The following is a 14,860-nucleotide window of genomic DNA, read 5'->3' on the forward strand; positions in this document are numbered from 1 at the left end:
AGCAAGGAAAACTGAAGAGTATCATCTGCAAAGAGGTAACCACTGAAGTGGTACAAAGAATGAACTTGCCAAGGAAAAAATGAAGGAACAGAGAAGGGGAAGAGCAGAGCCTTGGGATTGGGGGAAGAAGAGAAAGCAGTGAGCTGGGTGACAGGAGGAAGCAGAGTCGTGGAAACCAAGCAGAAGATGATTCCAGAAAGGTGATCTGACTTTGCAAAGAGGACTGAAAGAGTAAGGGTTAACAAGAGGCCACTGGCGGACTTCCAGGATGTGGTTTGAGAGGGAGAGGCAGCTGGGGGGTCATAGACAGATTTTAAGAGGTTGAGGGATGCATGGATTGTGAAGAAGAAAACATAAATCGGGTCTCTTGGGGTGTTTCAAGTGAAGAGGGAGAGTAGAGTCACTTGATACAGCAGAGTTGAGTGGCAGTTCATCTTAGGTCGGATGACCCTTAGGGGAAAGCCATTGGAGAGGGAGAGCCTGAGATGCCAAAGAGAAAAGTTTGTTCGGGTTGAGTTTCATGGACAGGAGATGGAGGAGAAATGAAGGGCACATTAGCAGGGGGTTGGCTTGGTGAAAAGGGCAAGGGAGCTTGCCAACTCTACCTGTGATCAGGATCCAGGCCAGATGGAGAGGACGGGGAGGGCTGGGGAGAGAGAAGAGTTTGAAAGAAGCCCCCAGGAGCACAGGAAAGCTCAACAAGATCCACCAGAGGCTTCCAAAGCAGCCTTGAGACTAGTCCCAGCGTTGGGACTAGTAGTGGGAATGTATGGTGGATATCACCTGTAGAATCTTGTGACTTTTGTCTAGGGGCAGGACATGAAAAGAAGAAAGTGGTCTGTATCAGTTTTCGCAGGTTAGGGGGGGGTTTGCCCAAGGCTCTTGTAAGGCCCAGGAAATTGAAAGTTCAGTTCTGTCTTTAATAGTGGGTGGTAGGTAAGCTGTCAGTGGGTGGCAGACAGGTGTGCTCAGCACACCTGCACAGGATGCCCTCGGGGATATGAGCACCTGATGTGAGAACAGACATTTCTAATTTATGCAAAGGCGCTGCCCACTCACCAAGCTCTGCACCAATGGGCCCAGTGCCCGAAGGAACGTGTGCAAAGAGGCCACATAGGCCAGCTTTGGCCTAGTGTACAGGTTCAAAGACTGGAATTAGGACCGAGGAGAATAGAGGGGTTGGATTTGAGAATGCGAGCAGAGGGCTGGTCCCATGGGTGCGAGAGTGGGGGATGGGGTGGGAGGGCTGTATGTCTGAGAAGGGTAGTTCAGGTATTAAAGCCATGAAGGGAAACCAGTTTGAACGATTCGATCCAAGGCGAGGACATGCTGGTGAGCATCTGAGATGAGTACAGGCAAGGACCCTTGTCAAACCAAAGCAACAATTTCATAGAACAGACGAGACTGCCTAGAATAATAAGGGACTGGCATCTGGCGACGGATGACTCAGGCTGCGGTGAAACTTCCTAGTATTGGCAACAGCCATTCCGTACAATCAACAAATATTTACTGGCTCCGAGCTCTGTGCCTCTAGATGCTTGGATATAGCGGGGAACCACACAGATTGCTATCCTGGAGCGTTAGCACATGCCCTTAGATTTACATGTTCTAATGATAAAGATGTAACTGTATGCCTTACTGGGGTAACCTGACTGGAAATACAGGGGGTTTTTTTAAATAAATTTTTTAAAGATTTTATTTATTTATTCTTGAGACAGAGAGAGAGAGGCAGGCAGAGGGAGAAGCAGGCTCCGTGCTGGAAGCCCGACATGGGACTCGATCCCGGGTCTCCAGGATCACGCCCTGGGCTGAAGGCGGTGCTAAACTGCTGAGCCACCCAGGCTGCCCAAATACAGGTTTTATAACCGCGTTTTACTGTACTTGGCTCACCGATACCCATGCTGAGAGAACCTTCCACACCTCTGTTACCCCAAGTGCCAAAAGCAGCACATTGACTTGGGCTTTACCTTCAGGTACCTGGTTTCCCTAAAAGTAACAATACAGAGGATATGGTTAAATGCTAGAAAGAAAGAGAGAGGGAGAGAGACGGAAGGAAAGGAAAGGAGAGGAAAGGAGAAAGGGAAAGGGAAAAGGAAAAGGAAAAGGAAAAAGAAAGGAAAGAGAGAGAAAGAGGAAGGAAGGAAGGAAGGAAGGAAGGAAGGAAGGAAGGAAGGAAGGAAGGAAAAGAAAAGGAAAGAAAAGGAAGGAAGGAAGGAAGGAAGGAAGAAAGAAAGAAAGAAAGAAAGAAAGAAAGAAAGAAAAGAAAAAGAAAGGCAGGCAGGCAGTCTCAACTATCCTCGTTTTAGAAGCACCAAAAGATAAGAATAGAGTGGGCTGACTGCACTGCAATACACTGGGCTGGGACTGGGGGGGATGGGGAGCCCTGGGAGCCAAAGCCAAGCTCTGAGGCAGGAAGGGCCCGAGGCCTGTCGAGGGGAAGCTGTGGGGAGAAGCAAGCAGGTGCCTGACAATGACTTCTGTTGGTCCAGGTTCCCGTGACGTTTGTCGACATTGCCGTTTACTTCTCTGAGGATGAGTGGAAGAACTTGGATGAATGGCAGAAGGAGCTTTACAACAACCTTGTGAAGGAGAACTATAAAACCCTGATGTCCCTGGGTAAGAGTGCCTTTCCTCCTATGGGATGGGCAGTTTTTGCAGAGGGCAGTGAAATGCTCATCAACCCGCGTGCCCACCACCCGGGCAGAGTGTCATATTTATCCCTAATGGAAACACAAGAAACTGTCTGCTTCCAATGCTCTAAAGATAAAGTGATTCTAACAAGGTGATAGATAAAAACCCAGTAACGGGCCTGTCATTATAGCATTGAGGGCTGTGCTGCTTATGTTCTGGAGCACGGCCACTCTGCGTCATTGGCACGGGACTACGTGCGACATCCCGCTAGCCTTGGATGAGCCACAGTCTGTCGTTGGCTTTCAGGGTCCAGCTATTTCCACACCAGAAGTTGGGTATCTGTTGTTTTCAGGGTTCCTCCGAAGAGATCAGCTGACATATATCATGGTTCGCAACTAGAGGGGCTCTGCTGGGGAGGGCCGGTGGGGTGGGGGAGACTTCTGCTGCTACCCTTGATCGGGATCCATTGCTCATCCTCACTGTGTCCTTCCTTCCCCTCCAACTCGTTGCAGACCCTGAGGGTGCAGGGCCCAAGCCAGATGCTCCTTCCCAGGTTGAGCCCAGGGAAGAGCCTTGTGTGTGGGAGCAGCGTGACCCAGAAGAGAGAGAAATCCTAATGGACCCAGACACAGGTGATGGCAGTTGAAAAGAGCCCCGGGGCCGGGGGCCGGGCAGGAGAGGAGCCTTGCCATCCCTGCATGAGCTCGAGAGGGGTCTGTCGGGTTGTTTGTGAGGCTGGTTCTGCCCAGGAGCGCCCTGGGCTTGTGTATCTATTGGGTCAGAACCAGGCAACAGCTCTGGAGGCCCAGGTGAGCTGGACAGAGAGGAGGGGAGGAGCAGGCTTATAGCCTCTCAGGCCTGAGCTCAGCCTGCAGTGGGGGCTGAAGACCTGGGAGTGGCCCGGGCTTGGCCCCAGGAGGGTGGATGGGCAGTGGGGCCTGCCTGGATACTTGGTTCTGCTGGGGCCACGTCACAGACAGACTCACCCTCGGGCCTTTCTCAAGAAGGGGACATTCAGTCCCCGAGGAGACCTAGTTCCTGACAGCGCTGTACCTGGTCAGCTCTCCCTGGGATGGAAAGTGCTAGGCTCTAGTCCCGGGAGGGCCCTGGACACCTTTCCCCAGGGCCTCAGCTCTCCTGAGTCATGCTGCCCTGTGAACAGCTGAGCCTGAGCCATGTTCTCTGCCATACTGTACAAACTCTGCTCTTCCTTAGAAGGTTGTCCAGAGGCGGCCCCCTCCTTTCCAGTGTTTTCTCTTCATTGGGATGTAATTCATGTGCCATAAATAAAGTCACCCTTTTAAAGTGTATAATTCAGTGGTTCACAAAGGTGTGCAACCACCCCTATAATCTAGTTCCAGAACATCTTCATCACAGGAAACCCTGGGCCCATGAGCAGGCACTCCCACGCCCCACCCCCTGGTCCCCATTGATGGACTCTCTCTACTGTGTATTTGCCTGTTGTGGACGCTTCATCTGAACGACCCCTTCCTGGTCTTCAAGCACCACAGGTGCTGAGGTCAGTGCTGTGGCGGCCTTTCACGTGTGAAGCCCTCAGCAGTTTCACCTTGTTGTCATCCATCCCCGTGCATGAGCTGGGACAGTGACCGCTGTGTCCGTGCTATGGGAGGAATGAGCAGGCTGAGAGCCAGAGAGGCCGGATGACTCACCTGCTGGGCTGAGAATAGAGTGGAAACCAGGATCCGAGTCCTTCGGTTCCTTCTCTAATCATCCCCCTGCCACCTGAGCTTCCCACTGCCAGGGCTAGTGCATCACCATGGAACCTCAGAAGGGTACACCAATTTGTCACAGCTTGGGATCCCAGAGAGGATATGTCATTGTCTCGTGTGCATAAGGGTGCTGTGCGTTATCCACCCAGAATGGGCCAGTCGGAAAGCTTGTTCATAATATGTGGTGTGTGTGTGTGTGTGTGTGTGTGTGTGTGTGCATGTGTGTGTCTGCTGTGTCTGTCTGTATGTGTGTATTTCTTTCTGACTGGGGTGAAAAATGAAAATGAACATCTTGTACACAGAGATCAAACTTCTGGCCTAGTCCTGATTAGCCCCAAACCCAGGTGGGGCAGTTTCTGGAGCTCTCTCCCAGCCTTATTACACTTCATCCTACAGCTTGAGTTACCCCTTTGTCCTGAATTCTGATTATATCTCTGCTCCCAGGACCTTCTGCCTCTTAGGGGTGACCCCCTGCCAAGAACCCGAGGCCCCTGTGCTGACAGGTGCTGTCAGCTGCGTTCATCACCCAAAGAACATCTGGGTGATGATTGATTGTTCAGAAAAAAACACCAAATGGCCATACTTCTCTCTCCCCAGAAGCAGAGCCCCTGGTGCCTGCACAGGATTCGTCCTCTCAGGTGAAGCGAGAGGAAGCCCTGTGTGTCCGGAATCAGCGGAGCTTGGAGGAAAGAGCCATCCCCGCGGAGTCCATTACTGGTGAGTGAGCCCCAGAGCTCCCCCAGCCAGGGACGGAGAGGAAAGGTCCAGCATGGCCTACAGGCCCGTGCTGATATCCACGGACCAGCACTGAAAATGGCATTAATGATTTGCCACACATCTGGGTGTAGCTTGTCTTGTTTCCTCTCTTTTTTTAAATCCATTCTTAACTATTCCTTCTTTCCCTTGAAAAGGAGCATCAGGGCAGAGGTACTAAGTGTAAAGAAACCTCATGATGAGAGGCTATGGTCAGGGAATAAATATATCACTCCACAGGACCTGCTCCTGAGCAGGAAGAGCTTTCATTGTTCTCAACAAGTATACAAGTATTCACAGTCTGTTGCCTCTGTGCTGGGGAGGGGAGGGTCCGGGGGGCTCCTCCTTGAAGGCCCTTTCGCTGGACTCTGTGTGTGAGAACCCTCTTAGAGCATTAGGGTTCTCCAGAGAACGTGTTTATGTGCCCACGTGTGGAGAGACACAGACAGACTGGTTTTAAGGAACTGGCTTCAGTGGTTGTAGAGGCTCGTGTGTCCAGGATCTGCAGGGTAAGCCAGCAGGCTGGAGACCCAGGAATCTTCTGGCTGGTTTTCCTCTGCCTTGGGGGTGGTCTGTCTTTTTCTATGGAAGCCTTCACCTGTTGGGCTGAGGCCCACCTGCATTATGGAAGGCAAGGGCTACCAATTAATTTTTTTATATATATATTTTATAAGATTTTATTTATTCATGAGAGACACACAGAGAGGCAGAGACATAGGCAGAGGGAGAAGCAAGAACCCTGCAGGGAGCTCAGTGCAGAACTTGATCCCAGGACCCCAGGATCATGACCTGAGCCAAAGGCTGATGCTCAACTACTGAGCCACCCAGGTGTCCCAGGGCTACCGATTTAAATATTAATCTTCTCAGGCAGCCAAGGTGGCACAGCAGTTTGGCACCTGCCTTCAGCCCAGGGTGTGATCCTGGAGACCCAGGATCGAGTCCCATGTTGAGCTCCCTGCATGGAGCCTCCTTCTCCCTCTGCCTGTGTCTCTCATGAATAAATAAATAAAATCTTAAAAAAAAAAAAAAAAACATTGGGGGATCCCTGGGTGGCTCAGCAGTTTGGCGCCTGCCTTTGGCCCAGGGTGCGATCCAGGAGTCCCGGGATCGAGTCCCACGTCAGGCTCTTGGCATGGAGCCTGCTTCTTCCTCTGCCTGTGTCTCTGCCTCTCTCTCTCTCTCTCTCTCTCTATGTCTATTGTGAATAAATAAATAAAATCTTTTAAAATAAATAAATAAATAAATAATATTAATCTTCTCTTGAAAAAAAAAAATCCTGGGGGATCCCTGGGTGGCTCAGCGGTTTGACGCCTGCCTTTGGCCCAGGGCACGGTCCTGGAGTCTCGGGATCGAGTCCCACCTCGGGATCGAGTTCCGCATCAGGCTCCCAGCATGGAGCCTGCTTCTCCCTCTGCCTGTGTCTCTGCCCCTCTCTCTGTGTCTGTGTCTATCATAAATAAATAAATAAATCTTTAAGAAAAAAAATCCTTTTACAGAAACATCTAGAATAATGTCTGGGCAAATATGTAGGTACTGTGGCCTGGCTGTCACAAAATTACCCCTCACCAGATCTAGTAACATACTTATCTACAGCTTAGAGCTCCCCAAATCTTAGCCCTCCTTAGTCAGAGCCTTACCACCCTCAGGTAAGTGATAGTAGCATCTGACCGGGGAAAGGCCGCTCCCTGTCCATCAGGTGTACTCTGGACAGTGGCACAATATAACTGTTTTCAAAGAAATCTGTAAGAGATAAGAAGGCAATAAAGTTAAATGAGGTTTAATAGACCACAGAAGAAAGAAGATGTAGCACACATCTTAGAAAAATCCCAGTAAGAGGCTCCTGGGAGGCACTGTCAGTGAAGTGACTGACTCTTGGTTCTGGCCCAGGTCACAATCTCAGGGTTGTGAGATCGAGCCCTGTGTGGGGTTCCCGTGCTCAACAGGAAATCTGCTTAAGAATCTGTCTCCCTCTCCACCCTCCCTTTGCTCACATGCTCACTTGCTCTCTCTCTCTCTCTAAATAAATAAATCTAAAAAAAAAAAAAAAACTAAAAATCCCAATAAAATGGTGGATTTCAGTGGCTTCATGGAAGGCATCGTGTCCTGGAAAATCCCCGCAGAAGGACTATCTCTGTCAGTAGTGGTGCTCTATACTCAAGCCGAGTTTCACTCTAACGACTGAAGTGCCTGTAGCACAGACCCTCGTAGGGGCGCCTGGATGGCTCAGTCAGCTAAGCATCTGCCTTCAACTTGGTTTGTGATCTCGGTCCTGAGGCCCTTCAGGCGCCTGAAGGGCCATATCTCTGCATCGGGCTCTTTGCTCAGAGGGGAGTCAGCTTCTCCCACTATTCCTCCTCCCTAGCTCATGTTCTCTCTCTCTCATGCTCTCTCTCAAATAAATAAATAAAATCTTAAAAAAAATAGAAAGGAAAAGAAAGACTCTCTTGAAGTGTCACCATGAGTAACACTCCCCTATAGTACACACTTATTTATAGCAAAAACTCCATTAGTTGGGGCCCAGCCAACTTAAACCTTTAATTAATTAGCATAATTTAATTATTCCTGAATTTTAGGGAAAAGAAAGAATAGTAGGAAATGAGAGATTTACTCAGAGCACAAACTTGCAGGCATTTTGTGTCCCCTGACACTGTCATTGCTCTGTTCCCACAAGCAGACTCACCGGCCTCTGCCCAGGACCTCTTGTCCCGAATTAAACAGGAGGAGCACCCATGTGTATGGGATCAGCAGGATCTGGCAGAGAGAGATATTCCAACGGACCCCAATTCAGGTGAGCAAGTTACCAGGATGAATGTCAAGGACAAGGACCCTTATTGGGTTGTATAATTGCTGGGAAATCAATCTGGTCACTTTTGGTTAAAGGCTAATGAAAGGCTCAGAGAATAAACTAGTGTGTTCCTCAGCAACATCATACAGATTTGCAGTCTAACCATTTGTAAAGTACAGAGGACTTTTCTAAGAGAATCATTAAATTGATAATTTATCATGTCAATAACTGATACTAAAATTATTTGAGCAATGACAGTTTTTGAACAAGAACTATAACGAGAAAGGCTTTTAAAAGTTCTGTATATTTCTGTGACAGAAAGAAAGGAATTTACATTTTCTGCAATTTTTCGTGGGTGAAGACTAGATAAATATCTTCCAAGAAACTTCTGGGTAGGGTCCAGACGTATGAAACAATGAAAAAGCTCCATCTGTCTGGGGCCTGCACACATGTGTGTGCCTGGGTGTGTGTGTGTGTGCACGCATGTGCAAGGCGCACGTGTGTGTGTGTGTGTGTTCACATGTGCTTGCAATACTGGCAAAGTCCAGCATCCTCCCATTTGGTTATGACCCCAGAGTCTCATCCTACCCTGCATACCAGAAAGAGAAGAGCAGACATAAAAATCTAACATTCCTTCTTGTTTCAACCCTGGAGAAATTGAAGGGATCCAGGCCAGAGGGGAAGGCTGACCCTTCCGATAAAGAGTCAGCAGTCTGTAGTACGGTTCTTGAGAGACCTTTGTTTACCGCTTCGGCCACTGCTGGTTCTTAAGTCCTACTACTCATCCTTTGGTCCCTTGGGCTGTCAGACACCAGGCTTCCCTCTGGGGTCTGGGGCTCAGTGGTCAGAGCTGGAAGACGCAGGATCTGATCTTGGTTCTGTGTCTGCACAAACTTTGGGTCGAGCCTCCTCCTCCCTGGCCAACTCCAGATGAAGTGAACACAAGTGAGCCTAAGGGGAATTGGGTTGGTGAGGATGGCCAGTAATGAAACAAAGAGACCACAGCTGCCGTGTGCTGTATGAGCACGAGCCATGGCCTTTGCATGTGATGGTTTTCTAACCTTTGATGGCAGGCTTGGTGGAAATGAACAGCATCTAAGACTGCCTTCTTTCTGTGAACAGAGTCTCTGATCTCAGCACATGACATTTTGTCATGGATCAAGCAGGAGGAGCAGCCATACCCATGGGGCCCACGAGACTCAATGGAAGGAGAGCTCGGATTAGATTCTGGCCCCAGTGAGTAATGCACCCCTTGGGGCCCCTGGGTATTTCGTCCATGGTGATGATTGCTTGCCTCAGCCACCCTTCCCACACCCCACCCCCATAGGGTGATGTTCTGTTGTGGCAGCCTTCACCCGTCTGTATCCTTCACCCGTCTGTATCAAAGCACTATCCCCTTCCCTTTTGGGGGGGTGGCAGGTGTTTGTTTCCTTGTTCTGTCTTAAGAGTAGCCCACAGTGAGTGGCTTAAAACAATAGAAATGAATTGTCTCTTAGTTCTGGAGACCAGCAGTACAAAAAATAAGGGGTTGGCAGGGGTGTGCCCTCTCTGCAAGCTGTAGGGGAACCCTTTCTTGCCTATTCCTAGCTTCTAGGGTTTGTGGCAATAGTTAGTGTTCCTTGGCTTGTAGGTGCATTGCTCCATCTCTGCTTTTGTCTCCCATGGCCTTCTGCCTGCATATCTCTGTCTTCACCTGTGGCTTGCCTGTGTGTGTGTGTGTGTGTGTGTGTGTGTGTGTGTGTGTGTGTGTTCCTTTAGAGACATAAGTCAGAATCGGGGCCCACCCTCATCCAATATGACCTCATCTGAACTTAGATCTGAGAAGAGCCTATTTCCAAATAAGGTCACTTTCTGCAGTACTGGGGGTCTGGATTTCAACATATCTTTCAGGGGGAGTGTAGTTCAGCTGGGAGAGAGCTGAAACACAGGTGCCTGAGCAGGAATCGATGGCGGCAGGTGGTTCACATATCAGAAAACACTGGCCAGAGTCCCAAGCCAGCCCTGAGCTGACACAGTAATTGGTGAAGATACTGATGCTCCAATAGGGAGAAGGGATTTTTTTTTTCCCTCCACGACAGGTATGGGACAGAACGTCTGACCTGACTTGGGTCTTATGCGTCTTTTTTGAAGTTCCACTTATTGGCCAGTGACCTTAGACACATGTTCGTAGGTTATTAAACACTCAGCATCTGGCTGGCATTCCTTGCCAGACCCAGTACCATCTCCTTGCTCTCAAAACGGCTGACTTAGTGTCTGCTGATGAGTTTTGAGGAGCACCTAGACAGTACGTTCCTTGTCCACACTCCTGGGACCCTCCAGGAGCTTAAAATCCAGGTGACAGCTGAGGACATAGATTATTTCTAATCTGGAAGGCCATTAAATACTCAAGTAAGGGGAAGCCTGGATGGCTCAGTAGTTGAGCATCTGTCTTTGGCTCAGGTCGTGATCCCGCAATCCCGGGATCGCGTCCTGCATCAGGCTCCCTGCATGAAGCCTACGTCTCCCTCTGCCTGTGTCTTTGCCTCTGTCTGTGTCTCTCATGAATAAATAAATAAAATCTTTAAAAAAAATAAAAATAGGGGATCCCTGGGTGGCGCAGCGGTTTGGCGCCTGCCTTTGGCCCAGGGTGCAATCCTGGAGACCCAGGATCGAATCCCACGTCGGGCTCCCAGTGCATGGAGCCTGCTTCTCCCTCTGCCTATGTCTCTGCCTCTCTCTCTGTGTGTGACTATCATAAATAAATAAAAATTAAAAAAAATAAAATAAAATAAAATAAAAATGAAAGTCAGGTAAGTGGATCCCACTGTCTGAGACAGATTTCATCCAGTCTAGAACGACTACCTGGGGCTGGAGGAATGGGGAGGGAGTAGGAGAGGACCAGTGTATGCCCTTGTTTTAAATAGAACTTAAAGTGGTCCTCTTCTGACCTGCTGCTGGGGTGGGATAGGACAGGGCAAGCCAGGGCACCATCCGTGAGGACAGGAAAAAGTGCCAGCCATTTCCACTTCATTCTTGATGGCACTCAGGCCACTATTTCTGACCTTGATAGGTACTAGTTCATCAACTCTTGTGCCAGAAATTCTGCCCAGACCTTTGTCCCTCGGTGCTACTGTCTGATTTTCCATGTTGGCTAGGAGTACTTGGGCGGGGATGAAGCCTTTCCCTGGAGGCCCTGTGTGGTTGTGGGAACGGGTCTAGTGAAGTCTGTACGAAGGTCGCAAGGTTTTACGAATGACCGTACCATCTTACCTCCACAGTTGGGATATGCTGAGTCATAGAACGATTTGCTTCATGTTGTTTTTTCTCTGGGAGGCCTTCAACCTTAGCATTTGGGAAGCTGTGCCCAGAGTCTGGGGAGATAGGAGCATCTGGAAATGCTCCTACTGGCCCAGTCAACAGAGCCCCTTGTCTTTCTCCCAAAGTGGGCCTGCCTTCTGCTTGTTAGTGTTGAAATTTGTATCTCACCTGTGATTTCGTTGAGGTTTAAAGACATGATTCTCATGTCTCTGGAGAGCATTTGGAAGGGGAGAGGGTAGTGGGAGTAGAGGGTAAAACAGAACTATAGGGTATCTGTCTGTGCCATACTCCTCCCCCAGCCCTGGGGGTAGGCATGAAAGACCTGATGTCTTGTTTGACATCAGCCCAACTGGATATTACATTTTAGTCAAAGGGATTCCTCAGTTAGATATTAAAGACTCTGGGTTTTTTGTTTTTGTTTTTGTTTTTGTTTTTTTAAGATTTTATTTATTTGAGAGAGCGAGAGAGCATGAGCAGGGGGAGAGGGGCAGAGGGAGAGGGAGAAGCAGACTCCCCGCTGAGCAGGGAGCCTGATGCAGGGCTCCATCCCAGGACCCTGAGATCATGACCTGAGCCAAAGGCAGACGTTTAACCTCTTGAGCCACCCAGGCACCACTTGTTTCTGTCATTTAATAAATATTTACTTAGTGCCTACTCTGTGCTATGCAGTATTACAAGAACTTGGGAAAAGCAGCAAAGAAGAACCAGGGACCTTTCCTTATGTGGAAATGTGATGGAACGTAAGCAAGTCAACAAGCAAACAAGATAAAGTCAGGGATAGTCCATGCCCTGACTTGGGGAAAGGAGGAGGGTAGAAGTGGCCACAGGAGGGCTAAGGTAGGAAAGGCCTCCCTGGGGAGGAAAACACTTGAGTATGTCCTAGACAGTGAGAAGGAGCTGATTTTGGAGATGTCAGGGAAGGGAAGAGTAGGGGCAGAGGCCTTGAGGCTTTGGGGGATGAGGGTGGAGGATCCTCAGCCCACATGATCTATGGGACATTTGGATTTCATTCTAGGAAAGCTGACCAACAAAGGATTTAAAGTAGGTTAGTGACATGATCTGGTTACTTTTTTTTTTTTTTTTTTTTGAGAGAGAGAGCGCAAGAGCACTTGTACTTGCTACTGGGTGGGGGGAAGTAGAGGGAGAGGGAGAGAAAGAATTTTAAGCAGGCTCCCTGCCCATCATGGAGCCCAAAGCAGGGCTCACAACCCTGAAATCATGACCTGATCCAAAGTCAAAACTTAGACGCTTAACCAACTGAGCCATCCAGGCGCCCCCTAGTTTACATTTTGAAAAGATAAGTTCAGGAATGGAATGGAGTGGGGTGGGGACCATGAGCTGGAAGCAGGGAAGCCATTTAGGAAGCTACCATAGTTGGTACAGACCAGGTGAAAGGAGGACAGTCAGGCAGAGTTGGGATGGTCGCAGTGCCCGGGGAGAGAAGGGGACAGATTCAGGACGGACTCTGGACATGTAGCTGAGGGATAGTGTGATGGGCAAGTGGTCAAGAGTGACACCTAGGCTCTCCTGAAGAACCAGAAGAGCTATGGTGCCCTTTACTGGAAATGCCGAGTCCTGGGAAAGAACCAGTTTACTGTATAAACCAAGTGCTCTCCTTTGGTCCTGTTAGATCTGAGATGGCATCCACGTGGGCAGATGAACAAAGAGCCTGAGGTTCAAGAGAGAGCTCGGGGCTGGGTTAATGTGGGAGCTTAATTTATGATGACTCCTAACAGTAACTACCTGGAATTAGACCGAACTTCACAGGTGAAGGGCCCTCCTCCACCAGACTGCCCTCATTTCAGACACCAGCTGCAAGTTCGCAGGTCTCCTGCCCACTCATTTGTAACCAGCTGGTTACAAATCCAGGGGTTTCCACTAATCCCGGGGGTTCAGCTGTCCACTAGAAGAGCTCACGGGGCTCAGGAAAGCATCTATACTTATAATTAGTTTTATCAGAGCAAAAGGATTCAAATCAGAAATAGCCAAAAGGAGAGTTCCATGGGACCAATTCTGGAAGAGTCCTAACCATGAAACTTCGGTTGTCTGCTCCCTGTGGGATCAGAAGTGTCAAACTGTGCCAGGACAGTGATGTGTGACAATTCGCAGAGTGTTGCCCACCAAGGGAAGCTCAGCCAAACTTCTGTCTGTGTCCAGAGCTTTTACTGGAGTTTCTTTACATACTTATGATTGCTTGAACCTACTGACCATGAGGTGGAACTCACCCTCTTAGCCTGTCCCTTCTCCAGAGTTTGGGCCCAAAGCCCCAACCCTCTAATCATGTGGATGGTGTTTCTGGCACACTCAGCTCCCTTCCGGAGTCCTCTTGTTAGCTTAAACTGTTGAAGCAAGGACCATGAATTACCTCATCAGCATAAACCTCAGAGCCTACCATGAATAACAAAGACACTCTTATCGCCCTGGAAATTCCCCCAGGATGTAGAGGCTACAGCCTAGGAACCAAGGACAACCGCCTGCTCCCTTATTACACATAGGCTGTTTTAAGGCTGGTCTGTTATTACACAGATCTCACTCTGAGATCTAGGGGCAAGATCTTTGTGTAAAGAATGAAAGGGGCAGCCCCAGTGGCTCAGCGGTTTAGCACCGCCTTCAGCCCCATGCCTGATCCTGGAGACCCATGATCAAGTCTCACGTCAGGCTCCCTGCGTGGAGTCTGCTTCTCCCTCTGCCTGTGTCTCTGTCTCTCTCTCTCTCTCTCTCTCTCTCTCTCATGCATAAATAAAATCTTAAAAAAAAAAATGAAAGAGGCCTGGGTGTGAGCCTGGAGGAAATGCAGAGGAGCAAAGCTTCACTGAAGCAAAGAGAAGAGACTCAAGAGAAGAGGGGTCAGCTATATCAAAGACAATGAGGGGTTGGATGTGCCAGACAAGGCAGAGGCTTGTTGATGACCTCGACAAAAGTTGTTTCGGTGGTGTGCTGGGACTCCTGCCTGATGTCAGAGTTTGAAAGCGAACGGGAAAACCCAGGATAGAGAACTCCTCCAGAATATTGGTATGAAAGGAACAGAGAGGAGTGTTGGGGTACTTGGAGCCGAAAAGAGTGTTCTTTTAAGTTGGGGGGTAAGTAGACCACTGTGTCTGGTAGGCTCCTCTCCACTGCTTTAGAACCCTGATTCAGGGCCCCCTGGGTGGCTCGGTTGTTTACATGTCTGCCTTTGGCTCAAGTCATGATCCTGGGGTCTTGGGATCCAGACCCCTGTCCAGCTCCTTGCTCAAGTGGGGAGTCTGCTTCTCCCTCTCCCTTTGCCCCTCCCCCTGCTTGGGCTCCCTCACAAGCTCGCTTCTCTCCCTGTCAAATTAATAAAATCTGTAAAAAAAAAAACCCTGATTCAGACTGCCTTGAGGAACAAAGACATTCATTTATGTAACAGAGGCAGTTGATTCACCCTCAGTAGATTGCAGGAGGAGGCTACATTATCCAGGCCCCAGGTTCTTTGCAGCTCTCAGCTCAGCTTTGCTGTGGCTGATCTAAGCAGTCACATCCAGACTAGAGGGAAGGGAAAGACCATCCTCTTCCCTGCTGGAAACTCCCAGAAGCCTCCTCCCGTGTCATCAGATCCCAGAAGCCTCCCCCCGTGTCATCAGCCAGACTGAGGTCATATGCTTATGTCTGAATCTGTGAGGTCTGTAGAAGTCCTCACGTC

General features: G+C 49.3%; 1 protein-coding gene across 7 annotated transcripts in view; it reads left to right on the top strand.

The window, feature by feature from the left end:
* Positions 1–14,860, top strand: part of LOC112916239 (zinc finger protein 212) — a 61,197-nt gene that overhangs the window by 19,075 nt on the left and 27,262 nt on the right. For 5 of the 7 annotated variants that reach the window (XM_072764963.1, XM_072764966.1, XM_072764964.1 and 2 more), the window contains exons 5-9: positions 2,490–2,616; positions 3,144–3,263; positions 4,959–5,078; positions 7,786–7,902; positions 9,022–9,135. In XM_072764963.1, the coding sequence (XP_072621064.1) occupies positions 2,490–2,616; positions 3,144–3,263; positions 4,959–5,078; positions 7,786–7,902; positions 9,022–9,135 (598 nt within the window). The remainder of the gene's footprint in view (positions 1–2,489; positions 2,617–3,143; positions 3,264–4,958; positions 5,079–7,785; positions 7,903–9,021; positions 9,136–14,860) is intronic. The other 2 variants (XM_072764965.1, XM_025993861.2) reach the window with 1 other exon arrangement.

The sequence above is a fragment of the Vulpes vulpes genome, chromosome 7 (genome assembly GCF_048418805.1).
Source record: "Vulpes vulpes isolate BD-2025 chromosome 7, VulVul3, whole genome shotgun sequence".
NCBI classification, from domain to species: domain Eukaryota; kingdom Metazoa; phylum Chordata; class Mammalia; order Carnivora; family Canidae; genus Vulpes; species Vulpes vulpes.